This window comes from Coregonus lavaretus (assembly GCF_964263955.1).
Source record: "Coregonus lavaretus genome assembly, chromosome: 15".
Taxonomy (NCBI): Eukaryota; Metazoa; Chordata; class Actinopteri; order Salmoniformes; family Salmonidae; genus Coregonus; species Coregonus lavaretus.
In genome coordinates, this window is record NC_140002.1 from 8,200,132 (window position 1) to 8,228,009 (window position 27,878).

Consider the following 27,878-nt stretch of genomic DNA (forward strand, 5'->3'; position numbering starts at 1 on the left):
ACATCTAACGAAATCTTTCATGCTGTCAGTCTCGACTCGGCGTCTGAGCCTCGTGCTTGGGTTTGGACATAATCCATCTCCTCGGGACCACTCAAGAAGTTGTTCTCACGGTGCAACGCAGTTGTCTTGTCTTGGGTAAGTGTTATCTGCCTTTTTCTTAATGTAAATTTAAAACAATGTTTATCTTTCTCTATGTATTGCGTGCGATGATGACAGTCATGTTTTAATAAGGCTATTTCTGAATACTGTTGGATAACTAACGCTATATTTAGCCATAAAACAATCAATTGCGGGAAATGTTACATATTGTAAATCAACTGGCGCACCGGGAAATGTTAACTATTGTAAATCAACTGGCGCACTTGATTTATGCCGTGTGAGTTTTGTTTCCTGGATTCAATGAAACTTGCAAACTGATAATTTTGCCATTTCCCCATTGTTACGTAAATTCAATTGAAGTACCAACTCAACTTTATCTCTCTCAGCAGCCTCTGCTAAACAGAATCAGATCAGTGAAAAATAATGTGTAGGCCCTATCTCTATAAAAAATATCAGATGACAACATTAAAATGATATGAGGACATACATTTTGGGAACATTCTTTTTCATGCATGTTCATGCTTTGTTGAAAGGGCAGTTAAAAATTAATCCAAGGTCGTATAAGGTCCAATGGCAATGGTGTGTGTGAATTTGCCCCTAGACCCTGATCTGGGGTCAGTTTGGAATTCCCTCCACTAATGGTTATGGTTAGGGTTGGGGGAGGAGAAGCTGATTCTAGATCTGTACCTAGGGGAAACTTCACCCAATTTCCATTGGTCTCAATTGAAAATATTTGTGTCAGGAGTCTTGGATGCTGCATGCACCACACCCAAGTCAACCTCTAAATTGGTGAACTCTGAGGAGTGAGCAAGCACAGGGCAGATGTGCTTAAACAGGCTACAATCATTAGATGTTTGACCCACAACCATACACTGTAAACAAATACCAAAAATGGTACACTCCATTGCCATTGTTATTATGTACTCTGCAAACCTGGGGCTTAACTTAACATTGACTTCACATATTTTCCTTCGACCACACAGTCCCAGATCATTGGTACTCTGTTGTAACATGCAAGCATTCCTTTTGGTGCTCTAAGCGTTTCCTTCAAGACAACTCACCAGGTGTGTAAAGGAGAGGGGTGGGGGGGATACCTAGTCGGTTGCACAACTGAAAACATTCAATTGAAATGTGTCTTCCGCGTTTAAGCCAACCCCTCTGAATCAGAGAAGTGCAGAGGGCTACCTTCATCAACATCATCAGGGAGTAGTTGTGGGGGTTAACTGCCTTGCTCAAGGGCAGAACGGGTGATTTTTCCACCTTGCTGGCTCAGGGTTTCAAACAGGCAACCTCTTGGTTACTGTCCCAACACTCTAACCACTAGGCTACCTGCCACCCCAAGTGTACTGCACTCTGATTATGGAACTTAGTTAGTAGGTGCATACATTAGGCGTCTGTTTTTATTTCAGTCTCATGCATTTCATCCGGTGACAAAGAACGAATAGAAGTATTTTACTGTAGCTCCATTAGCCATTTTGGTCTAACTTATTTTACGATACATTCGGTACAACATTGAATGACACATGGACTACTACAAGTAATGTATGGGGCCATATTGCTTATCACTGCCATAGTTGTCTTGGTTCAATCTTCCATTCTCTGAGAAGGAAGTGCTACTGCTGCAAATAAGGAAATGCAGTCTAATCTGATTGTGTACATAGCATAGCAACCAGTCATCTTTGTGAAAACAGGATTTTTAGCGTTCTTTGAAGTTAATGATGTGCTCTGCTTATCACCCTGGTAATGGTGAAGAGGATTGGTAATCCCCTAGTACCTCAAGCTTTGCCAGGCACATTGATTGGGTTTCCTTTGACTACACAGTCCCAGATCATTGGTAATCTGTTGTAACATTCAAGAATTCATTTTGGTGCTCTAAGCGTTTCCTTCAAGACAACTCACCAGTTGTGTAAAGGAGATTGGCGCTCAATAGTTAATTTCCATACCATGTTAATCAGTATGGAAATTTGCTGATAGCTACTTTATTGAGGAAAAATGTACTTACTATAACTGTGATATGTAGTTGTCCCACCTAGCTATTTTAAGATGAATGCCTAACTGTAAATCGCTCTGGATAAGATAATCTGCTAAATGACTAAAATGTAAAATGTAAACATTTATTTGATGAGGTTGTGCGTGCCATGGCGAAGTTTCCCCTAGGTACAGATCTAGGATCAGCTTCCCCTCCCCCAATCTTAATCTTAACACTTAGGTGAGGAAAATGCTAAACTGACCGAAGATCAGCATCTAGGGGCAATTTCACCTTACTCCAGGTTGATCAGATTCTCTGTGTGGTGATGAAATAATAATACATTTATACATGATGAATTGGTTTCCATTACATGGTCTTTAGCAAAAGTATTATCTAAATGTATCTAAATTGCTCAAGAACACCACAGTGGGGTGGCCAATGAGACTCTATGGATGCAAAATTGCACACTGCGTCTTTCTTGTCTTTATCAAAAGAGAGCTATTGATTATTATTGATACAACAAGTTGGGGATGATTTGGCTGTGTCCCAAGTTACACACTATTCCCTATTCAGTGCACTACTTTTGACCAGGGCCTATAGGGCTCTGGTCAAAAGTAGTGCACTATACTGTATAGGGAATAGGGTGCCATTTGGTATGCTGCCCCTTCCTCTCTATCTGTTCCCTATCTATTCCCTTTTGACCTCACAATGAAACACCTCTTTATGGCTCATTGATGACTCAACCTCAGAGCCAGCAGAATTCAACAACTGTGATTGAATAGAGAACGATTTTGCTTCCAAATATAGTCAAAGGCACCTCTCACTGATGTTGCATAATATCCTGCTTTGTGCTAATTGTGAGATTTTATGAGGTGTTTAGACCAGCCACGTATCATTCTATGGCAACTCAGTGTGCAATGCCAAGCGTCGGCTGGAGTGGTGTAAAGCTCGCCGCCATTGGACTCTGTACAAGTGGAAACGCGTTCTCAGGAGTGATAAATCACGCTTCACAATCTGGCAGTCCGACGGACGAATCTGGGTTTGGCGGATACCAAAAGAACGCTACCTGCCCCAATGCATAGTGCCAACTGTAAAGTTTGGTGGAGGAGGAATAATGGTCTGTGGCTACTTTTCATGGTTTGGGCTAGGCCCCTTAGTTCCAGTGAAGAGAAATCTTAATGCTACAGAATACAATGACATTCTAGACTATTCTGTGCTTCCAACTTTGTGGCAACAGTTTGGGGAAGGCCCTTTCCTGTTTCAGCATGACAATGCCCCCGTGCACAAAGCGAGGTCAATACAGAAGTGGTTTGTCGAGATCGGTGTGGAAGAACTTGACTGGCCTGCACAGAACCCTGACCTCAACCTCATCAAACACCTTTGGGATGAATTGGAATGCCGACTGCGAGCCAGGCCTAATCGCCCAATAGTGCCCGACCTCACTAATGGTCTTGGAAGCAATGCTGAATGGAAGCAAGTCCCCGCAGCAATGTTCCAACATCTAGTGGAAAGCCTTCCCAGAAGAGTGGAGGCTCTTATAGCAGAAAAGGGGGGACCATCTCCATATTAATGCCCTTGATTTTGGAATGAGATGTTCGATGAGCAGGTGTCCACATACATTTGGTCATGTAGTGTATGACAATAAATCTACCTCGTGACGAGCCCACTGATTAACAGTGAATAGAAATTAATTATTGAGCGCCAATCTCCTTTACACACCGCGTGTTGTCTTGAAGGAAATGCTTAGAGCACCAAAAGGAATGCTTGCATGTTACAACAGAGTACCAATGATCTGGGACTGCGTGACTGTGTGGTCAAAGGAAACCAAATAAAATACAATGTTATTAGTCACATGCTTTGTAAACAACAGGTGTAGACTAACGGTGAAAGCTTACTTACGGGCCCTTTACCAACAATGGAAAGAGAAAGAAAATAATAGAAAAGTAAAACATGTAATAATAAAAGTAATAATAAATACACAATGATTAACGATAACTTGGCTATATATACGGGGTACAAGTACCGAGTCGATGTGCAGGGGTACAAGGTAATTTAGTTATCTATGTACACTACCGTTCAAAAGTTTGGGGTCACTTAGAAATGTCCTTGTTTTCGAAAGAAAAGCAATTTTTTTGACCATTGAAATAACATCAAATTGATCAGAAATACAGTGTAGACATTGTTAATGTTGTAAATGGCTATTGTAGCTGGAAACGGCTGATTTTTAATGGAATATCTACATAGGCATACAGAGGCCCATTATCAGCAACCATCAGTCCTGTGTTCCAATGGCACGTAGTGCTTGCTAATCCAAGTTTATCATTTTAAAAGGCTAATTGATCATTAGAAAACCCTTTTGCAATTATGTTAGCGCAGCTGAAAAACTGTTGTGCTGATTAAAGAAGCAATAAAACTGGCCTTCTTGAGACTAGTTGAGTATCTGGAGCATCAGCAATTGTGGGTTCGATTACAGGCTCAAAATGGCCAGAAACAAATAACTTTCTTCTGAAACTCGTCAGTCTATTCTTGTTCTGAGAAATTAAGGCTATTCCATGCGAGAAATTGCCAAAAAACTGAAGATCTCGTACAATGCTGTGTACTACTCCCTTCATAGAACAGCGCAAACTGGCTCTAACCAGAATAGAAAGAGGAGTGGGAGGCCCCGGTGCAAAACTGAGCAAGCGGACAAATACATTAGAGTGTCTAGTTTGAGAAACAGATGCCTCACAGGTCCTCAACTGGCAGCTTCATTAAATAGTACCCGCAAAACACCAGTCTCAACGTCAACAGTGAAGAGGCGACTCCGGGATGCTGACCTTCTAGGCAGAGTTGCAAAGAAAAAGCCATATCTCAGACTGGCCAATAAAAATAAAAGATTAAGATGGGCAGTCTGAGATATGGCTTTTCTTTGCAACTCTGTTATTTTAATGGACAAAAAAATTGCTTTTCTTTCGAAAACAAGGACATTTCTAAGTGACCCCAAACTTTTGAACGGTAGTGTACATATAACTAGGAATAAAATGACTAGGCAACATGATAGATAATAAACAGTAGCAGCAGCTTATGTGATGAGTAAAAAAAAGTTTGTGCAAAAAGGGTAAATGGACCAAAAATGTGGGCTTGCCTCTGACACCGCCGGGTATAGAGGTCCTGGATGGCAGGGAGCTCGGCCCCAGTGATGTACTGCGCCATACGCACTACACTCTGTATCGCCTTGCGGTCGGATGCCAAGCAGTTGCCATACCAAGCGGTGATGCAGCCAGTCAAGATGCTCTCAATGGTGTAGCTGTAGAACTTATTGAGGATCTGAGGGCCCATACCAAATTGTTTCAGCCTCCTGAGGGGGAAGAGGCATTGTCGTGCCCTCTTCACAACTGTGTTGGTGTGTGTGGACCATGATAGATCCTTAGTGATTTGAACACAGAGGACCTTGAAGATCTCGACCCGCTCCACTACAGCCCCGTCGATTTGAATGGGGGCGTGCTCGGTCCTACGTTTCCTTTAGGCCACGATCAGCTCTTTTGTCTTGCTGACTTTGAGGGAGAGGTTGTTGTCCTGGCACCACACTGCCAGGTGTCTGACCTCCTTGTAGGCTGACTCGTCGTCATCGGTGATCAAGCCTACCACCGTCGTGTCGTCAGCAAACTTAATGATCATGGTGTTGGAGTCATGTGCGGCCACGCAGTCGTGGGTGAACAGGTACTACAGGAGGGGACTAAGCACGCATCCCTGAGAGGCCCACGTGTTGAGGGTCAGCATGACGGATGTGATTGTTGCCTATTCTCACCACCTGGGGGCGGCCCGTCAGGAAGTCCAGGATCCAGTTTCAGAGGGAGGTGTTCAGTCCCAGGGTCCTTAGCTTAGTGATGAGCTTGAAGGGCACTATGGTGTTGAACGCTGAGCTGTAGTCAATGAACAGCATTCTCACAGAGGTGGCAGAGGGCAGTGTGGAGTGCAATAGAGATTGCGTCATCTATGGATCTGTTGGCGGTATGTGAATTGTGATGGTCCAGGGTGGGATGATGGTGTTGATGTAGGCTATCATCACTGTCAATTGTGAATGATAATTCTTCACGTTTTACCGGTGAATCTTCAAACTGTGTCTGCATGCCAATCATTTGATCTCAATCAGTTTCATGGGAATATACATTTAGATCTTCTTGAATTACTGTTTCGTGAGCAAATTAGAGCAGATGATGTTAACAGACTATATAGCCATCCTGTATTTTGTTTCAATCCAAGCACATTCTGCCTAGTGGTGCGTGCGGTTGAGTTTTGGCCGCATTATTACATTTACATTTTAGTCATTTAGCAGACACTCTTATCCAGAGCGACTTACAGTTAGGGAGTGCATACATTATTGTATTTTTCATACTGGCCCCCCATGGGAAATGAACCCACAACCCTGGCGTTGCAAACGCCATGCTCTACATCCCTGCCGGCCATTCCCTCCCCTACCCTGGACGACGCTGGGCCAATTATGCGCCGCCCCATGGGTCTCCCGGTCGCGGCCGGCTACGACAGAGCCTGGATTCGAACCAGGATCTCTAGTGGCACAGCTAGCACCGCGATGCAGTGCCTTAGACCACTGCGCCACTCGGGAGGTTATTATCATATTTTGGGGACTATTCAGCTAACCATCCTAAAATCTAACAAGAAAAATAAATAAATAAAAAATAATTGATCATTTAGCAGACGCTCTTATCCAGAGCGACTTACAGGAGCAATTAGGGTTAAGTGCCTTGCTCAAGGGCACATCGACAGATTGTTCACCTAGTCGGCTCGGGGATTAGAACCAGCGACCTTTCGGTTACTGGCACAACGCTCTTAACCACTAAGCTACCTGCCGCCCGAAATGAGGTGGTGTTTTTGTTGTAACAGTAATGTTATACTATGCTATTATATTTGGTTATGTTTTTTAGAATACTAATGAATCATTATGTGATCTTCGATGACATTCAGCTTTGATCTAACGTTACTAAACCAGCACCATTGTGAGAAGTGGCTGAGCGACACTCCGGCAGCTCTACCCCTGCCTGCTCCCGCTGCACCAAACGACACGCACCTAGTAGGCTATACCCAACTCTTTTGACTTTGGTGATGCAAAAACGAGAGGTCTTTCCTTGTAGCACTCGACCACACAACTGGAAAATAATCAAGATAAGACAAAACTAGAGACTGCAGGACTTGATTTTTGGAATGTGGTGTCAGAAAAGCAGAGCGTCTCTTTATTACGGACAGACCTCTCCCCATCTTTACAACCATTGAATCTACACTACCGTTCAAAAGTTTGGGGTCACTTAGAAATGTCCTTGTTTTCGAAAGAAAAGCAATTTTTTTGTCCATTAAAATAACATCAAATTGATCAGAAATACAGTGTAGACATTGTTAATGTTGTAAATGGCTATTGTAGCTGGAAACGGCTGATGGCGCCGGAGAAGATGGCTGCCGTTTTACAGCCCTCTAACCAATTGTACTATTATGTGTGTTTTTCCGCTTTATTTGTAATTTATTCTGTACATAATGTTTCTGCCATCGTCTCTTATAACCAAAAAGAGCTTCTGGATATCAGCACAGCGATTACTCACCTCGTATTGGACGAAGATTTTTTCTTCAACAAGTCGGACGTGAAGGATATCCTACAGACACCCGACAAGGCCCAAATCCCCGTCATTCGCAGGAGAAAGAGACAGAGATATCGTGGACGTAGGTCGGGGTGCCTTGTAAGGATCCGACAGCGAGCGAGTAAACTGCCTCTTCCATCAATCCTATTAGCCAATCTTCAAACATTTGAGAATAAATTGGATGACCTAAGATTACGGTTATCCTACCAACGGGACATAAAAAATTGTAATATCTTATGTTTCACGAGTCGTGGCCGAACGACGACATGGACAACATACAGCGAGACAGCCTATAGGGAGGAGATCAGAGACCTGGCCGTGTGGTGCCAGGATAACAACCTCTCCCTCAACGTGACCAAGATAAAGGAGATGATTGTGGACTACAGGAAAAAAAAGAGGACTGAGCACGCCCCCATTCTCATCGACGGGGCTGTGGTGGAACAGGTTGAGAGCTTCAAGTTCCTTGGTGTCCACATCACCAACGAACTATCATGGTCCAAACACACCAAGACAGTCGTGAAGAGGGCACGACAAAGCCTATTCCCCCTCAGGAGACTGAAAAGATTTGGCATGGGTCCTCAGATCCTCAAAAAGTTATACAGCTGCACCTTCGAGAGCATCCTGACTGGTTGCATCACCGCCTGGTATGGCAAATTGTATTGGCCACATGCGCCGAATATAACAGGTGTAGACATTACAGTGAAATGCTTACTTACAGCCCTTAACCAACAATGCATTAACTTTTTTCTGGTTGCATCACCGCCTGGTATGGCAACTGCTCGGCCTCCGACCGCAGAGGGTAGTGTGTACGGCCCAGTACATAACTTGGGGCCAAGCTTCCTGCCATCCAGGACCTCTATACCAGTCGGTATCAGAGGAAGGCCCTCAAAATTGTCAAAGACTCCAGCCACCCTAGTCATAGACTGTTCTCTCTGCTACCGCACGGCAAGCGGTACCGGAGTGCCAAGTCTAGGTCCAAAAGACTGCTCAACAGCTTCTACCCCCAAGCCATAAGAGTCCTGAACAGCTAATCATGGCTACCCAGACTATTTGCACTGCCCCCTCACCCCCACCCCATATTTTTACGCTGCTGCTACTCTGTTAATTATTTATGCATAGTCACTTTAACTCTACCCACATGTATATATTACCTCAACTACCTCAACTAGCCGGTGCCCCCGCACATTGACTCTGCACCGGTACCCCCTCTGTATATATAGCCTCCCTACTGTTCTTTTATTTTACTTCTGCTCTTTTTTTCTCAACACTTTTTTTGTTGTTGTTTTATTTTACTTTTTTATAAAAAAATTAATGCATTGTTGGTTAAGGGCTGTAAGTAAGCATTTCACTGTAATGTCTACACCTGTTATATTCGGCGCATGTGGCCAATACAATTTGCCATACCAGGCGGTGATGCAACCAGTCAGGATGCTCTCGAAGGTGCAGCTGTATAACTTTTTGAGGATCTGAGGACCCATGCCAAATCTTTTCAGTCTCCTGAGGGGGAATAGACTTTGTTGTGCCCTCTTCACGACTGTCTTGGTGTGTTTGGACCATGATAGTTCGTTGGTGATGTGGACACCAAGGAACTTGAAGCTCTCAACCTGTTCCACTACAGCACTGTCGATGAGAATGGGGGCATGCTCAGTCCTATTTTTTCCCCTGTAGTAGTCCACAATCATCTCCTTTGTCTTGGTCACGTTGAGGGAGAGGTTGTTATCCTGGCACCACACGGCCAGGTCTCTGACCTCCTCCCTATAGGCTGTCTCATCGTTGTCTGTGTTCAGGCCTACCACTGTTGTGTCGTCTGCAAACTTAATGATGGCGTTGGAGTCGTGCCTGGCCATGCAGTCATGGGTGAACAGGGAGTACAGGAGGGGACTGAGCACGCACCCCTGAGGGGCCCCTGTGTTGAGGATCAGCGTGGCAGATGTGTTGTTACCTACCCTTACCACCTGGGGGCGGCCCGTCAGGAAGTCCAGGATCCAGTTGCAGAGGGAGGTGTTTGCATCATCTGTGGATCTGTTGGGGCGGTATGCAAATTGGAGTGGGTCTAGGGTTTCTGGGATAATGGTGTTGATGTGAGCCATGACCAGCCTTTCAAAGCACTTCATGGCTACAGACGTCAGTGCTACGGGTCGGTAGTCATTTAGGCAGGTTATCTTAGTGTCCTTGGGCACGGGGACTATGGTGGTCTGCTTGAAACATGTTGGTATTACAGACTCAGTCAGGGACATGTTGAAAATGTTGGTGAAGACACTTGCCAGTTGGTCAGCACATGCTCGGAGTACACGTCCTGGTAATCCGTCCGTCTGAATGTTGACCTGCTTAAAAGTCGTACTCACATCGGCTACGGAGAGCGTGATCACATAGTCATCTGGAACAGCTGTGCTCTCATGCATGCTTCAGTGTTGCTTGCCTCGAAGTGAGCATAGAAGTGGTTTAGCTCGTCTGGTAGGCTTGTGTCACTGGGCAGCTCGCGGCTATGCTTCCCTTTGTAGTCTGTAATAGTTTTCAAGCCCTGCCACATCCGACGAGCGTCAGAGCCGGTGTAGTACGATTCAATCTTAGTCCTGTATTGACTCTTTGCCTGTTTGATGGTTCGTCGGAGGGCATAGCGGGATTTCTTATAAGCGTCCGGGTTTGAGTCCCGCTCCTTGAAAGCGGCAGCTCTACGCTTTAGCTCAGTGCGGATGTTGCCTGTAATCCATGGCTTCTGGTTGGGGTATGTACGTACGGTCACTGTGGGGACAACGTCATCGATGCACTTATTGATGAAGCCAGTGACTGATGTGGTGTACTCCTCAATGCTATCTGAAGAATCCCGGAACGTGTTCCAGTCTGTGCTAGCAAAACAGTCCTGTAGCTTAGCATCTGCGTCATCTGACCACTTTTTTATTAACCGAGTCACTGGTGCTTCCTGCTTTAGTTTTTACTTATAAGCAGGAATCAGGAGGATCAAGTTATGGTCAGATTTGCCAAATGGAGGGTGAGGGAGAGCTTTGTATGCGTCTCTGTGTGTGGAGTAAAGGTGGTCTAGAGTTTTTTTTCCTCTGGTTGCACATTTAACATGCTGGTAGAAATTAGGTAGAACGGATTTAAGTTTCCCTACATTAAAGTCCCCGGCCACTAGGAGCGCTGCCTCTGGATGAGCGTTTTCCTGTTCACTTATGGCCTTATACAGCTCATTCAGTGCAATCTTAATGCCAGCATTGGTTTGTGGTGGTAAATAGACAGCTATGAAAAATATAGATGAAAACTCTCTTGGTAAATAGTGTGGTCTACAGCTTATCATAAGAAACTCTACCTCAGGCGAGAAAAACCTTGAGACTTCCTTAGTATTTGATTTTATGCACCAGCTGTTGTTTACAAATATACACAGACCACCACCCCTTGTCTTACCGGAGTCAGGCGTTCTATCCTGCCGATAACCGTAATCTTAGGTCATCAAATTTATTTTCCAATGATTGAACATTGGCTAATAGGATTGATGGAAGAGGCAGTTTACTCGCTCGCCGTCGGATCCTTACAAGGCACCCCGACCTACGTCCACGATATCTCCGTCTCTTTCTCCTGCGAATGACGGGGATTTGGGGCTTGTCGGGTGTCTGTAGGATATCCTTCGCGTCCGACTCGTTGAAGAAAAAATATTTGTCCAATACGAGGTGAGTAATCGCTGTCCTGATATCCAGAAGCTCTTTTTGGTTATAAGAGACGATGGCAGAAACATTATGTACAGAATAAATGACAAATAACGTGAAAAAACATACATAATAGTGCAATTGGTTAGAGGGCTGTAAAACGGCAGCCATCTTCTCCGGCGCCATCTCTTCTCAAACTAGACACTCTAATGTATTTGTCCTCTTGCTCAGTTGTGCACCGGGGCCTCCCACTCCTCTTTCTATTCTGGTTAGAGCCAGTTTGCGCTGTTCTGTGAATTTTTTCAACAGTTTGCTAAGAGCTGGCAGCAAGCTTATAGGTCTGCTGTTAGAACCAATTAAAGGCCGCTTTACCACTCTTGGGTAGCGGAATTCCTTTGGCTTCCCTCCAGGCCTGAGGACAAATACTTTCCTCTAGGCTCAGATTAAAGATATGACAGATAGGAGTGGCTATAGAGTCAGCTACCATCCTCAATTGCTTTCCATCTAAGTTGCCAATGCCAGGAGGTTTGTCATTATTGATCGTTAACAAAAAAATATCCACCTCTCCCACACTAACTTTACAAAATTCAAACTTGCAATGCTTTTCTTTCATTATTAGTTTTTTTATGCATGAATACGATGGCTCACTGTTTGTTGTTGGCATTTCCTGCCTAAGTTTGCTCACTTTGTCAATTAAGTAATTATTAAAATAATAGGCAACATGAAATGGTTTTGTGATGAATAAGCCATCTGATTCGATAAAAGATGGAGTTGAATTTGTCTTTCTGCCCATAATTTCATTTAAAGTACTCCAAAGTTTTTTTTCCATCATTCTTTATATCATTGATCTTGGCTTCATAAAACAGTTTCTTCTTTATTTTTTTGTTTAGTCACATAATTTCTAAATTTCCTGTAAATCAGCCAGTCAGATGTCCAGCCAACTTATTAGCCACTCCTTTTGCCCCATCTCTTTCAACTATACAGTTTTTCAATTCCTCATCAATCCATGAAGCCTTAACAATTCTAACAGTCAGTTTTTTAACAGGTCCATGTTAATCAATAATTGGAAGAAACAATTTCATAAATTCATCAAGTGCAGCATCTGGATGCTCCTTATTAATCACATTAGACCAACAAATAATTTTAACATCATCCACATAAGAGTCACAGCAAAATATTTTGTATTATCTCTTATTCACTATTTTAGGCCCAGCATTTGGAAATGTGGCTTTCCTGAATATAGCCACTCTAAAAACCCTTGTAGGTTGATTAATAACCAGAACCAGATTACAGGCAATAGTTACAGTGAGGAGCCTCCTCTTGAGCGGACAGCTTGATGAAAACCAGTCAATAGTCAGGTCCCCAAGAAAGCAGGCCTCTCTGTTTACATTACATACACTATGAAGCATTTCACACACATTATTTAGATACTGACTGTTTGCACTTGGTGGCCTATAGCAACACTCCAAAAGAATAAGAACCTGCAACCACAGCACTTCAATAACACTTGACATGAGATCTTCTCTAAGCATTACAGTGATATGGCTCTGAATATATATATATATATATATATATATATATATATATATATATATATATATATATATATATATATATATATATATACACACAGTGGGGGGAAAAAAGTATTTAGTCAGCCACCAATTGTGCAAGTTCTCCCACTTAAAAAGATGAGAGAGGCCTGTAATTTTCGTCATAGGTACACGTCAACTATGACAGACAAACTGAGGAAAAAAAATCCAGAAAATCACATTGTAGGATTTTTAATGAATTTATTTGCAAATTATGGTGGAAAATAAGTATTTGGTCACCTACAAACAAGCAAGATTTTTGGCTCTCACAGACCTGTAACTTCTTCTTTAAGAGGCTCCTCTGTCCTCCACTCGTTACCTGTATTAATGGCACCTGTTTGAACTTGTTATCAGTATAAAAGACACCTGTCCACAACCTCAAACAGTCACACTCCAAACTCCACTATGGCCAAGACCAAAGAGCTGTCAAAGGACACCAGAAACAAAATTGTAGACCTGCACCAGGCTGGGAAGACTGAATCTGCAATAGGTAAGCAGCTTGGTTTGAAGAAATCAACTGTGGGAGCAATTATTAGGAAATGGAAGACATACAAGACCACTGATAATCTCCCTCGATCTGGGGCTCCACGCAAGATCTCACCCCGTGGGGTCAAAATGATCACAAGAACGGTGAGCAAAAATCCCAGAACCACACGGGGGGACCTAGTGAATGACCTGCAGAGAGCTGGGACCAAAGTAACAAAGCCTACCATCAGTAACACACTACGCCGCCAGGGACTCAAATCCTGCAGTGCCAGACGTGTCCCCCTGCTTAAGCCAGTACATGACCAGGCCCGTCTGAAGTTTGCTAGAGTGCATTTGGATGATCCAGAAGAGGATTGGGAGAATGTCAGATGAAACCAAAATAGAACTTTTTGGTAAAAACTCAACTCGTCGTGTTTGGAGGACAAAGAATGCTGAGTTGCATCCAAAGAACACCATACCTACTGTGAAGCATGGGGGTGGAAACATCATGCTTTGGGGCTGTTTTTCTGCAAAGGGACCAGGACGACTGATCCGTGTAAAGGAAAGAATGAATGGGGCCATGTATCGTGAGATTTTGAGTGAAAACCTCCTTCCATCAGCAAGAACATTGAAGATGAAACGTGGCTGGGTCTTTCAGCATGACAATGATCCCAAACACACCGCCCGGGCAACGAAGGAGTGGCTTCGTAAGAAGCATTTCAAGGTCCTGGAGTGGCCTAGCCAGTCTCCAGATCTCAACCCCATAGAAAATCTTTGGAGGGAGTTGAAAGTCCGTGTTGCCCAGCGACAGCCCCAAAACATCACTGCTCTAGAGGAGATCTGCATGGAGGAATGGGCCAAAATACCAGCAACAGTGTGTGAAAATCTTGTGAAGACTTACAGAAAACGTTTGACCTGTGTCATTGCCAACAAAGGGTATATAACAAAGTATTGAGAAACTTTTGTTATTGACCAAATACTTATTTTCCACCATAATTTGCAAATAAATTCATAAAAAATCCTACAATGTGATTTTCTGGATTTTTTTTCTCATTTTGTCTGTCATAGTTGACGTGTACCTATGATGACAATTACAGGCCTCTCTCATCTTTTTAAGTGGGAGAACTTGCACAATTGGTGGCTGACTAAATACTTTTTGTTCCCCACTGTATATTTTGATTTGTTTAACACTTTTTTGGTTACTACATGATTCATGTGTTATTTCATCGTTTTGATGTCTTTACTATTATTCTACAATGTAGAAAATAGTACAAATAAAGAAAAAAACTTTAATGACCGGTAGTGTAGTTCAATTCAGTAATTTGCTTGATTATTTATTGCTCTGTACAGATGTATGATCTGAATTTGCTCGCTCTTTTGTTGCTGAGAATTTTCCTGCTTGTAGTGTATTTGAGTTTTTAAAAATCTTCCAAAATGTGTCATTTCCACTTTAACATTTCTGACTTGATTTGCCCTAATGAAAAATTTATCAACCCCTACAAAAATGTCCATTCATTATAATCCACATAATAATTCACATTTCCTGTTGGTGCAGGATTCTTTTCCTGCTGTAGCAAACTGGCTCAAATTAAGATCCTACATTTGTATGTCAGCAATACAGCAAATACAAGTGATGAGCAATCCAATTTGTTTTTATTTCCTTTACAGATCAACTTGAGCATCGTCATGCTGAGTACCTTACCCCTCAGGTGTCCGATCTCCATTGTGCTGAGCAAGAGACAGGTAAGCCCATTGTCTTAGGGGCTGCGGCCCAGGGGCTCTCCCCCACCAAGATAACAGAGGAGGACGGTCACTCCGTGGTTAAGGTCCGAGACTGGTTCAGCTGGGACCTGGGAAGCAGTAACAAGCCACAGGCACAGCTCCCCCAACAACCCAGTGATGAACCAGTGACTCCTGTCGACGTCATCACAGATGAGATGCCAAGTGATGCTGCCTCTAAGAAGCCATCTAATCATGTGTCTCCAAAGCCTCTGAGAGGGCTCCTAGGGATATTTAGTAGAGGGGAAGCAAGAGAAGAGAGAATCCCTGAGCTGCAAAGCCCAGTTAAAGAGGAGGTGATCCTCTCTGAACAGAAAGAGCTTGACGATGCCATCCTGAACTTCGTCAAATGCCAATCCACTGTGAATACTTATTCTGACCAGCAGCAAGATCTGCATAAATGTGCTACTGACAAACAGTCAGCTAAAAACGACGAGACACCAGAGGTTAGAGAACTAGTGCTTAAAAAAGAAATAGACCAAACTCAACAGGAGCCAGAGGGAGTAGATACAATTCCAGATAAACTCTCCCACTTTAAATCATTTTGGGAAAGAGAAATTGGCCCTAAAATACTGCTCAGTAAACTAAGCACTGATACAACGAGGTGTGAAGTACTTGTCAGTGCTGGGGATACTTGTGACCAGAAAATGCATGATTTTGGTGAAGAGTTTGCCAAGGCTGAGACTGTTGAAGCATCATCATCTTTTCAAAATATTCAGCTTGACCTCGACACTAGTGGCATGAGAAAGTCCAATAACTTTGGAGCAATAAGCAATGATAGTAATGACACACATATGCTGATTACCCATCCCGTCTCCCAAAATGTGGAAACCTCAGAGCACTGTAACATAGACCTCAATGCTGCTCTGTCATATGACGAAAAGTCCTCATCTTCCATCGAAAGCAACTACATGTCAAAAACATCAGGTGACAAAGGTACATTCAGGGATAAACCCATCCTTATCTCTAAAGAGCATTCCAGTTCATCTGTGGGCTTGACAGTGCCTTCTCAGACTGTCCCGCCAGATGAGGTGGCCATTCCTTTACCTGTTTCTCCATCCAGTCACCGCACAAGCCGGCAGGGGCGTGTCCCAGTGCCCCTCGTTAGACGGTCCCTCAGTCAACAGGAAAGCAGGAAGGCCAAGATCAATAACCTCAAGTCCTTCTGGGAGAAGGAGAATAGTGGACCAAGGGTCATTGTTAGCAAACCAAAGGAGGCTTTAGATAGTCAAACCCATCCATGCTCAGAAACATCTCCAGTTCACCACTCAATTGCCACTTCTCAGTCTGATCTAAGACCAACTGAAACTGACCTAGGGAAGGGTGACTATGACAAGCAAAGCTCTTTCTTATACGGAGTAAAGGCTAGCGACTCCGACTTGTCCGTGACTGAAAGAATAGAAAAGGGTTTCATCAAAAGGAGTTCAGACTCATCACTACCAACCCTGTCTCAAGAATGGCCCTTAAGTCCTAAAACACCTCTGCCTAGATCTGAAATGCCAAAGTGGAAAGACACAACTGACGATGAACTTAAGAGAAGTCCTTCAAAGACCTGTCATCCAAAAGCCCTGCCCAGATATTCATCCAGTTTCCAAGGAGCCAGGCGTGATAGTTCTCCATTAACAACCTTCTCCATAGACATTGCCTTACTCACAAGGGAAAATCAGGATGATCCAGAGAGAGCAACATCAGTGGTTGAACAGAGAAAAGGACTCTCACGTGAAGCAATTCTGTCAGGATCAGAGTCCACCAAACCTACCCTAGGAATCACATCTACCCCTCCACAGTTTAGACTTGAAGAGGAGGGGCAGGATCACCTGACCTTGCCACGTAGAGGCTCGGCACAGAGCTCACTAACTTCTATGATGTCCCCGCTATCACCCACTAGGTCGCTCCCTTGCCCCGTCAGAAGGACAAGTTTAGGGAACCTAAGTGTACAGGAGGGCAGTCCTCACCGGTCCACTGGGCCAAATCATGGGGACCCGCATGTAAGAGCCTCTGAAGCTGGCAAGATTGGCCAACAGCCCGTCAATAGGGATCCTGTTGAAAGAAAGCTTTCGGGAGCATCGGAAGACTCTGAAACATATCCCCGCCTTGCAAGGTCTTTCATTCCCGAGAGCAATCAGCATTATTTGGGGCTCGCTGAGTGGACACACATCCCTCAGTTTATCGCAGACAAAGTGGGGAATGGCCATCTGAGTCCCACTGTCCCCACTCCATTGCTCCTGAGCATGAGAAGCAGTGAGGGGAGTCCATCTTGGATCAGTCCTAGGTCCATGGAGAATGTCGATGTTGGCTTATCCAGAGGAAGCATGCCTGAGATCTGGTCTCAATCTCGGGCAAGTTCAAGCTGTGAGCTTTGCATTTTCTCATCAAACATAGTTTTAGTGATTTAGAAGTGAAATGGCTAATGATTTTAATGTGGGGGCTAATCATGTCGGCCACATCATTCTGATCTTTGATGGAAGAAGCAGGGTTAGACGCACAAGACAATGTCTTCCACATGGCAGAATTTGCCTCTTTTAGGTAGATATACAGTGCATTCGGAAAGTATTCAGACCCCTTGACTTTTTCCACATTTTGTTACGTTACAGCCTTATTCTAAAATGGATTTAATTGTTTTATTTCCTCATTATCTACACACAATACCCCATAATGACAAAGCAAAAACAGGTTATTACAATTTTTTGCAAATCTATAAAAAAAACGTAAATATCACATTTACATAAGTATTCAGACCCTTTACTCAGTACTTTGTTGAAGCACCTTTGGCAGCGATTACAGCCTCGAGTCTTCTTGGGTATGACGCTGCAAGCTTGGCACACCTGTATTTGGGGAGTTTCTCCCATTCTTCTCTGCAGATCCTCTCAAGCTCTGTCAGGTTGGATGTGGAGCGTCGCTGCACAGCTATTTACTAGGGGTGTAACGATTCGTTTTAACAACGATTCGATTTGTATCACGATTCTTGGTTGTCGATACGATTCAAGGACGATATTGGTTCATTTAGAACGATACGATCCGAAACGATTCAGTGACTTGAAATCGATTCAGTAACCTTTTAGCCAAAAATTCAACCAGTGTGACTGAAATAAATACCTGGATACTGGACAGTGCAGGTGAAGTTTCCTAGATTCCTGTTTCTTGTAAGGACCGCAATGGTGGCTTGATAATTTCTCGCTCGTCGGCTTCTCCTCTGTCGTCCGCCATGCTATGTTTTGTTGTCTTTGCGCCTTTGCGCTGCTGCTGGCGCGGGGTGATGACGTCACGGATAGGCAGACTGAATCGAGTAATGTTTAAAGCCTTTATCATTAAAAGTGCTAAGAAAAAACATCCATATAAAGTCTGACGTGCTTAAATCCAATGGGTTATTTCCTAGTATCGATACAATCGATTTATTACATTTTAAAACGATGTTAGATTGATATATGTTGTCCAAAAGGCCAACTCGCCGAGCACAGATCGATGTAGTTGGATCATAGGAATATAAATCGATACATCGATGTAGTAGATGGATCGTTACACCCCTACTATTTACAGGTCTCTCCAGAGATGTTCGATCTGTTGTCCTGTTGGAAGGTGAACCATCGCCCACAGTCTGAGGTCCTGAGCGCTCTGGAGCAGGTTTTCATCAAGGATCTCTCTGTACTTTGCTCCGTTCATCTTTCCCTTAATCCTGACTAGTCTTCGCTGAAAAACATCCCCACAGCATGGTGCTGCCACCACTATGCTTCACCGTCGGTATGGTGCCAGGTTTCCTCCAGACGTGACACTTGGCATTCAGGCCAAAGAGTTCAATCTTGGTTTCATCAGACCAGAGAATATTGTTTCTCATGGTCTGAGAGTCCTTTAGGTGCCTTTTTGCAAACTCCAAGCGGGCTGTCATGTGCCTTTTATTGAGGAGTGGCTTCCGTCTGGCCACTACCATAAAGGCCTGATTGGTGGAGTGCTGCAGAGATGGTTGTCCTTCTGGAAGGTTCTCCCGTCTCCACAGAGGAACTCTGGAGCTCTGTCAGAGTGACCATTGGGTTCTTGGTCACCCCCCTGACCAAGGCCTTTCTCCCTCGATTGCTCAGTTTGGCCGGGCGGCCAGCTCTAGGAAGAGGCTTGGTGGTTACAAACTTCTTCCATTAATTTTAATTTTGTGGTAATTTTTACCCCCTTTTACTCCCCAATTTCGTGATTACGAACTTGTCTCATCGCTGCAATTCCCCAACGAGCTCGGGAGAGGCGAAGGTCGAGTCATGCGTCCTCCGAAACATGACCCGCCTAACCGCGCTTCTTAACACCCGCCAGCTGCACCAATGTGTCAGAGGAAACACTGTTCAACTGACAACCTAAGTCAACCTGCAGGCGCCCAGCCAGCCACAAGGAGTCGCTAGAGCGCGATGAGCCAAGCAAAGCTCCCCCGGCCAAACCCTCCCCTAACCCGGACGACGCTGGACCAATTGTGCGCCGCCCTATGGGACTCCCGGTCACGGCTGGTAATGGCACAGGCTGTAGTAACGCCGCAACATTGCAATGCAGTGCCTTAGACCGCTGCGCCACTCATGAGCAAACTTCTTCCATTTAAGAATGATGGAGGCCGCTGTGTTTTTGGGGACCTTCAATGCTGCAGAAATTTTTGGTACCCTGCCCCAAATCTGTACCTCGACACAATCCTGTCTCGGAGCTCTACGGACAATTCCTTCATCCCCATGGCTTGGTGTTTGCTCTGACATGCACTGTCAACCGTGGGACTTTATATAGACAGGTGTGTGCCTTTCCAAATCATGTCCAATCAATTGAATTTACCACAGGTGGACTCCAATCAAGTTGTAGAAACATCTCAAGGATGATCAACGGAAACAGGATGCACCTGAGCTCAATTTCGAGTCTCATAGCAAAGGGTCTGAACACTTATGTAAATAAGGTATTTCTATTTTTTATTTGTAATACATTTGCAAACATTTCTAAAAACCAGTTTTTACTTTGTCATTATGGGGTATTGTGTGTAGATTAATGAGGAACATTTTTAATTTAATCAATTTTAGAATAAGGCTGTAACGTAACAAAATGTGGAAAAAGTGAAGGGGTCTGAATACTTTCCGAATGCACTGTATATCTTTTTGGGGGGGCACATACTGTCCTCTTATAAAAGCCCTCTTATATTTTTCAACGTGGCAAATGTTGAAAGGCCTCTCTGACAGACCGAAAGCAACCAGTTTACCTAACTGTAAATCTACATTGAAAGTCATTTTGTCGTAAGCCTTATGGCATGGCAAACCTAGTTTCTCGTTAGTGGGTGTTTCTTCCAAACAGCATGCTAAACAGTACATTTGGTTTTGCATTTATTGATTGGCTTTCCAGCACAGTGTGAAAGCTAGCTTGCCAGACCTTCTATCACGCTATTGTGTCATTGAACTTTGCTAAACTTTACCTCGGCGCTCCTTCAGCCAGGTGTGCATAGCCAACGGTTGCATCACTCAAAGTCTCTTCATGACATTAACGGGTCGAAATAGATGAGCAATCCGCCAACTTTAGCTGTAAAAGGAAATAGTAATTTTGAATATACTGTGCTGTACCAAACAACCAATGCTGTTAAAACTGTCACTTTGCGCAAACCAATAAGGTCTACATTTTATTTGTATTTATATACAAATTCCTGCATTTCATGGCGCTGTAACCCTGCCTCTTCATATTTTTTTTTGTTATGTTATTGTATCTGCATTCTGATATAGGCACAAGATGATTGTCTCTAACATTATCATGATATCCATACCGTAGAGTAGACCCACAAATTAACCAAGGTCTATCTGATTAAAATAAGTACATGAAGCGTAAAGAAAACCTTTTCGATTACCATGTAACATGTTTAGTAAATCACCTCTTCAAATCACATTGTATGCCACAGACTTGAATGACCCTGGATCATTAAGAAACTGTGAAGTAAGCTAATATACATTTGTATTATCTGTCAGGGTGTTTCAAATAATCAGTAGATTGAAATGAAAACAAACTCATTAAAATATTTCCTAATCTTCATAAAGAACAATCAATAGATTTTTGGAATGCTGTGCAAGTATTTGCAGTGCAACTGTTTGTTCAGAACAATGGAAGTATCTGGAAATATCAGAAGGGGACATTTTTCCTAATGTCATGCAATCTATGAAGACCGGTCTGTCTTTTGTTCGTCGGTTTATTGCTATATTTTCCAGAGCTGATTTTATTTTCTCTGTGGCAGGTCATGATGAGAACTTAAGCCCTATCAGGGTAGAGTTGAAACAAATGTCTTCAAGACCCTTATCCAGAAGTCTGGAGGAGGTTGTATCACCGCCAAAACGTAAATAGACAGTTCTTGGTTTTCCTGAGCTCCAAAGGCTTGATTCTTGAGTTCCTTAACTCAGTGTTATTCTCAATCCTAGACTGTGGTTAGCCGTGGCCAATTGTTCCAATAGTTGCTCTAACCCTTCAAATAAATTGTTTAAGAAAGAGTTTTCAATGAGCATTATGATGTTGTTTTCATGATATCTGAAGTTAACTGTTTAATCCTCTAACCCTTTATTTTCTTCCAAAGGAGAAGAAAGAAGTACAATTCATCTAAGTGTGGATGATGGTAAATATTTCTGTTTCATTTCATTTCATAAAAACAGTGTACATTTGCTTTTTGTTTGAAAGCAGACCACCAGTATTGTGCAAACAAATACAATTGTGTTATACTTGGCTTCTACTAAATGGTATTACTAGATTTTGACTGTATTTGTTGGTGAGAGTTGAAACCCTGAACCATTCAGTGATGAGAATAGATTAGAATTGTAACTCATTGTTGAAATATCACTTCATATTTTATTGCAATTTGAGGAAACTATACTTTTTCAAATAACATTGTTATGTTGATTGTTGTGGTTTCAGGCACAGTGATGCCATGGTTATAACAAAATTAGATCTTGTGATTGTTTAAATCAATCTTCCTTAACTCTGCCCAAGTATGTTCACTATGTTCTTGTTTACGCCCTACTGTATATTGAGTTAACATTTTTGACAAGAAATGCAACATAAGATGGTCCATGTGCATCAGATCAAACAAAAACGCACAAAAATGCTGCATTAAATTCCCCTGGTTTCAAAACATGCCCACAACACTCGTCCTAAAAAATCCCTAATCAATCCCTAGCTTTAACCTCTGAGGCACTTGGGGAGATCTGAGAGGATTGGATAGGTATAAGGAATATGGCAACAATTCATGCACCTGTACTATCATAGGGCAAGGTGGAAGGTCCGCAATCACTTACACCTTCCCAATCCTCTCAGATCTACTCAATTGTCTAAGGGGAAGGGGATAGGGGTTGATTTGGGAATTATGGAATTATTCAGGAAGTGGATTATTGAGAGCAGAGGAATGTTGAGGAAAGCATGTTGTTTCGCCAATGTGATTAATGCTGCTGGTCATTACATTGTCTTGTAATTTCACTAATTCGTTGAATGATTTGAGTGAAGACCCTGCTGATTTGAGTCATTAGGAGAGATTAGTTAGAGAGTGGTGAATGTCCTTGTCCACCTATCTGCTTTGCATCTTCCAGTCTCTGCAGTGCCTCCCTCCTCCCTCTCCCTCCTCCCTCCTCCCTCTTCCTCTTCCCTCTCAGTCCCGGAGCAGATGAAGAATATGAGCAAGTCGGTGTCTGCTTTGCAGGATGAGGTAAAAAATGTTTTACTGACAGTGGCGCCCTTTGTTCAGGGCAAAAAAATACCTAAGCATTTTTAGAGTGATATACCCCATCTGAATAAGGGGGAAGTTAATTGCCTTGTTAGCTTTAAGTTGACAACAATGCAAAATAACTGATTGTGTTGAGTTCTTCCCTCTTGAATTCATTTGAATGGCTTTCAAAATCCACCATTTGTGACTCAATGCATAACATTTTGAGGGGTAATGCAATCACCTTTCCTTTTTGGAAGTCATAGAATTAATGTATTTTTCATGCTTGGATAAGACACATGAGCTATTGATAACCACTCTTTATCCCACATTTCAGTACATTTTTAACATGGTTTGTATGTGCATGTAGCAGACCCTGGCTCCAACCACTATGTAGGCCCACAATGTGTTTGAACCTGTGTGTGTGTGTGTTTGTGTGTGTGTGTGTGTGTGTGTGTGTGTGTGTATGTGTGTGTGCGCGTGTCTGACCACCCGCCATTGTTGTTTCTGCACTGTCTTGTAGAAGGATGGCAGAGACAGTGACTGCACCTCAGTGAAAAGTCTCAACTTCAGCTGGAAAAAGCGGACGGGCAGTTCCCTCACTAACCTTAGCCTCTCCTCTGGCATGGCGTCCATGTCCTCTGTATGTTCTCATGCAGCTTCCCTATCAGATATGTTGACATGTGCCATGAAATAATCAAACTCACTTTGCTTTGAATTCACGTGGCTGCAATCCTAATAATGCTAATAACAAAAGTTACAGCAGAACATTTGTTTTCTCCCCCACATTTGATACACAGGAATCATACAATTGTCCCATAGCAGATGTAAGAGTATTAGGGTTCTAGAGAATCGGGAAATGTGGGTTCTGAATGCACTTAAGATTAAGAGAGGCCTATGTTCAGCATCTGGAAGAAAATAATACTGAGGTTCAGTGGTGGCTGGTGGCACTTTAAATGGGGAGGACTGCTCATAGTAATGTCTGGAACGGAATAAATGGAATGGTATCAAACACATCAAACATCTGGTTTTCCATGTGTTTGATACCATTCCATTGACTCCATTCCATTATTATGAACCGTCCTCCCCTCACCAGCCTCATCTGCTGTAGTTGCATATCACTGCTTCTAAGAATGTTACACCACTTAAAAGATGGTTGTGTACACATCAGGCAGGCGAATCAATTTGTTTTCTCCATTGGCTAACTCATTGGAAGTAAAAGAAGGAGTTATCAGTTATTTAAAAAATTCCCCCCTAATTATCAGTCAAAGGCAACTCAGACTATGGGGTATTTGGTTTGCTTGATAAAACACTTGTTGATGCTGTTGTCTCTTCCTAACATCATGTGGACCGTTAAGGTGAGCGGCAGTGTGGCAAGCATCTACAGTGGAGTAGATGGGAATGTGGAGGTGAAGGGAACAATCCGGTTTGCATTGAATTACGTCCAGAAGCTCGGGGAGTTCCACATCTTTGTTGTCCACTGCAGAGATCTTGCCGTGGCAGAACCCAAGAAGAACCGTTCCGATCCGTAGGTGTTCTTGTGATAAATAAGATTGTGTGTGTGTGTGATTATCCTATCATTGTAAAATAATTTTCAGCCATCTCCAGGTGCATAGGCTTACAGAGGTTGATGGAAACATTCTTGTTTTCCATTACCTTACACAGGATCATCAGTGTGTTATTGCAATTTGAGACTAGGTGCATGGAAAGCAATGATGTGCCATGGAAACTTTCACCAACTTCTATCCGATTGCACTTTGCAGCTTTTAAAGCAAAATGTTACCGCGTTTGCGGAGTTCGCATTCAAGGTAAACGCTGCAGATGCCTGCTCAGTTGGAAATTTCCTTTAAATGTCCAGCGTGCTATAGCAGGGTTTCTAATTGAATCCCAGCCCTAGTTGCTTTTGCTTTGTATTTGTGCAGTGGCTAATAATTTGATGTTGGATATTCATTTTCAGATATGTGAAATGTTACCTCTTACCGGACAAAGCAAAGATGGGAAAGAGAAAAACCAGTGTGAAAAAGAAGACCTTGAACCCCACCTACAATGAGATCCTTAGGGTAAGAGAGAAGAGCTATGATGGCTGGTTATTAAAGTCCTCCTCCAGACTCCCTTTCAGCTCATTTATCACCTGATTCACTCAACAAAAGGCACATCTCAATAGGTGGTCCAGGTATATGGCGGGGTGAGCCTTTCCTTTTTTGTTCTCTATTGTTCCTCAAGCAAGGGGGGAGGCTGATTACATCAGAGGGCACCATCAGGCCAACTCCTTGAATGGCCAACTCCATGAAGTTTGAACTTGTATCTACAAAAACTCAATTTTGCTAAAAACTATTTTATTTACCCTTAAGTGTGTACATTCCTGAAATTATAAATGGGATATTGTTTTTCAACAGGAAAAGTTCAAAAATAGCTGTACACAAAGTTATCAGTGACGACACAAAGCAATCAGTGACGACACAACGCTATCAGTGACGACACAAAGCAATCAGTGACGACACAACGCTATCAGTGACGACACGAAGCTATCAGTGCTCTGTCTATTGTCTGTTTTGAATAATGTAGTTTTACACCGTGTTCTACCCCTGCAGTTTAAAGTTACCATGGAGACCCTCAAGACTCGATCACTTAATGTCTCCATGTGGCACAACGATAACTTTGGACGGAACAGCTTCCTTGGCGAGGTGGACTTGGATTTGTCTGAATGGGACTTTAGCAACACACAGATGAATGACTATGCTTTGAAAGCAAGGGTAAACTACAAGAGGAATAGTTTTGGTCGTATACAGTCTGTTTTGCAGTGTCAATTTTATGTAGGTGGTAACTCATAAAGACTGATCTGATACCAACTTGCCACAACTAAAGTTATTCTATTCACTCTAGATTTCGACACAGTCTCTCAGTCCCTCTCACTCCCAATCTATTGACCATCGAGGAATGATGAGAATAGGATTGCGTTTCCTGCCACAGATCTCCTACAGTAAGCTGTTTCTCAGACCACTCTCATCATCATCAAGCCTGTTCTGTGTTCTATTGAACATAACTTACTCATGTGTGTTTTTACTCAATTGATAGGTAAGAGGTCATCCAAAACAGAGACGGGTGAGGTGCAGATTTGGGTAAAAGACTGCAAGAACCTGCCTGCTGTCAGGGGTGCGATCATGGACCCCTTTGTGAAATGGTATGAGTTTTGGATATGTTGCACCTGGTTAAATACGGGTGTGAAGAATAATTTAGTATTTCATATCTTTATAGTGCCAATGTGCCATTTAGTCATATAAACTCTTTCAACACTATTTATAGCAATTCACTCACAAATGTAATACACTGTGTAATACAGCTTTTTTGTACTGTTGTTGAGTCCTGTTTGAATACTTTGAAAATGCATCCTCCCTTCTTTCCTTGAGGTAAGCGCTTATGCGTATCTACAGTATATGCGATTGGATAGGTATGAGGTGACCACCCTATTACTTTCACCAAGCCACCCAGTTCATATCTGTGATTACCTCAAGAATGGTAGCGAGAAAGGATAGGACGCATTTCTGTAATATTCGAACTGGGCCATTGATTGCTTTTGTCCTAAACTTACAGTATACTGTTAGAGCTAAAGAAATTCCTTGAAATGCACAGGATCAGATTGTGGGCCAGCGTGTGCTAGGCTGCTTATCTGTTGTTGTTGTATGCTATTTTAGCACCGTGCTTCCAGACACAAGCAGGAAAAGCCGACAGAAGACTCGGGTGGTGAAGAAGACGGCCAACCCCATGTTCAATCACACCATGGTCTACGATGGCTTTCGGCCAGACGACCTACGAGAGGCCTGCGTTGAAGTCACGGTGTGGGATCACGACCGGCTCGCTAACCATTTCATTGGGGGCTTAAGGCTGGGCCTTGGAACAGGTGATATACTTTGTGTAATTTGTTTACAGTTTGGCCGGGATTCAATTCAAGGCACGTTAAAACGCAGCACACTATAACAGACTTTTAAAGGTAATTTACACTTGAGCCGACATGCGCAGCGTTGACCATGAATGCGATCTCTGAGAACATCTGGGAAAATGTATTTAAAAGGCACATTCTCAGCTGTGTAGTGCCCTCTGCCCTGCACTGTAGCACCGATTGAATTCCGGCATCTAATGGGTTGAGAAAATTCCCCAAATTTCTGAATCGGATTAATGCTTTTCTCTAACGTAGCATGTCTTTATATTGAAATTGTTTCGTGAGTCGTTCCAAACCTGTTGTAGCCTAATTATTAATATTGATATGCATACACAATAAATCCAATAGGAAGCTAACTGGATCATCCCCAATCTGTCTTAACAGGTAAAAGTTATGGGTTGGAGGTGGATTGGATGGATTCAACCTCTGAAGAAGCAAGTTTCTGGGAGAGAATGATGCATTCTCACAATGAATGGGTCGAGGATGTTTTACCCTTGAGAATGTTGATAATGGCAAGAAGTTGATCAAAATAAGATGGTGTGTGAAAGGTTGTATGACAAAATGAGAAGAATGTTGCTCATTGGGTGTATCAGTTTGATGAAGTTTATAACTGATAATGTAATCAGTAATATAATCTCTCACTTTTGTAGGGGAAAGAACATACAGGCATATTGGAGTATTGTGCTTGGTGCTTAGATTCTTCTTAGAACTACATTACAAATGGGTATTTTATTTTTTGAAAGATGAAAATGTTACATAATCGTGTTTGTTGTCATACTGATCAAATACCTACTCACAAATTGTTAAGATATAGATAGGTTATGTTTTAATTGATTCATTGCAATTCATATTGATCACTATTTGTATATAATCCTATATATGTTTTCATAATGTTATTCCATGGTAAATGAACTGAAGAGAATGTTTCCACTATTGATACAACAGCATATATAATCAGAAATGTGGTGTTATGTTTTCATTGTTGTCTTTGTGAAATATATTTATTCACATTACTCAATATAGTAACAGCATATGTTTTTCATCAAAGTTAATGTTTCCACTAATTCAGGCACCCCAACAATCAATACAATATCACATGTTGG

At 42.8% G+C, this 27,878-nt stretch overlaps 1 protein-coding gene across 5 annotated transcripts; it reads left to right on the forward strand.

Moving 5' to 3' along the window:
- On the forward strand, positions 1-27,878 carry sytl2a (synaptotagmin-like 2a). 5 transcript variants are annotated; one of them, XM_084177868.1, is made up of 13 exons: positions 1-135; positions 15,059-15,133; positions 21,390-21,488; positions 21,723-21,761; positions 22,726-22,841; positions 23,362-23,481; positions 24,197-24,366; positions 24,796-24,898; positions 25,430-25,591; positions 25,722-25,818; positions 25,914-26,019; positions 26,531-26,736; positions 27,160-27,878. In XM_084177868.1, the coding sequence occupies exons 3-13, from the start codon at positions 21,434-21,436 to the stop codon at positions 27,297-27,299; spliced, it is 1,314 nt and encodes a 437-aa protein (XP_084033994.1). In that variant the 5' UTR covers positions 1-135; positions 15,059-15,133; positions 21,390-21,433; the 3' UTR covers positions 27,300-27,878. The 5 variants fall into 5 exon arrangements, with proteins under 5 accessions (XP_084033994.1, XP_084033996.1, XP_084033992.1 ...); XM_084177870.1 differs by lacking the exon at positions 23,362-23,481; XM_084177866.1 differs by lacking the exons at positions 1-135; positions 15,059-15,133 and adding an exon at positions 15,937-17,521.

Coding starts and splice junctions, on each gene's coding strand:
- sytl2a (XM_084177866.1), top strand. CDS start 15,964: ATGCTGATTACCCATCCCGTCTCCCAAAATGTGGAAACCTCAGAGCAC. Junction 25,819..25,913: donor CCTGCCACAGATCTCCTACA/GTAAGCTGTTTC, acceptor CTCAATTGATAG/GTAAGAGGTCATCCAAAACA. Junction 26,020..26,530: donor ATGGACCCCTTTGTGAAATG/GTATGAGTTTTG, acceptor ATGCTATTTTAG/CACCGTGCTTCCAGACACAA.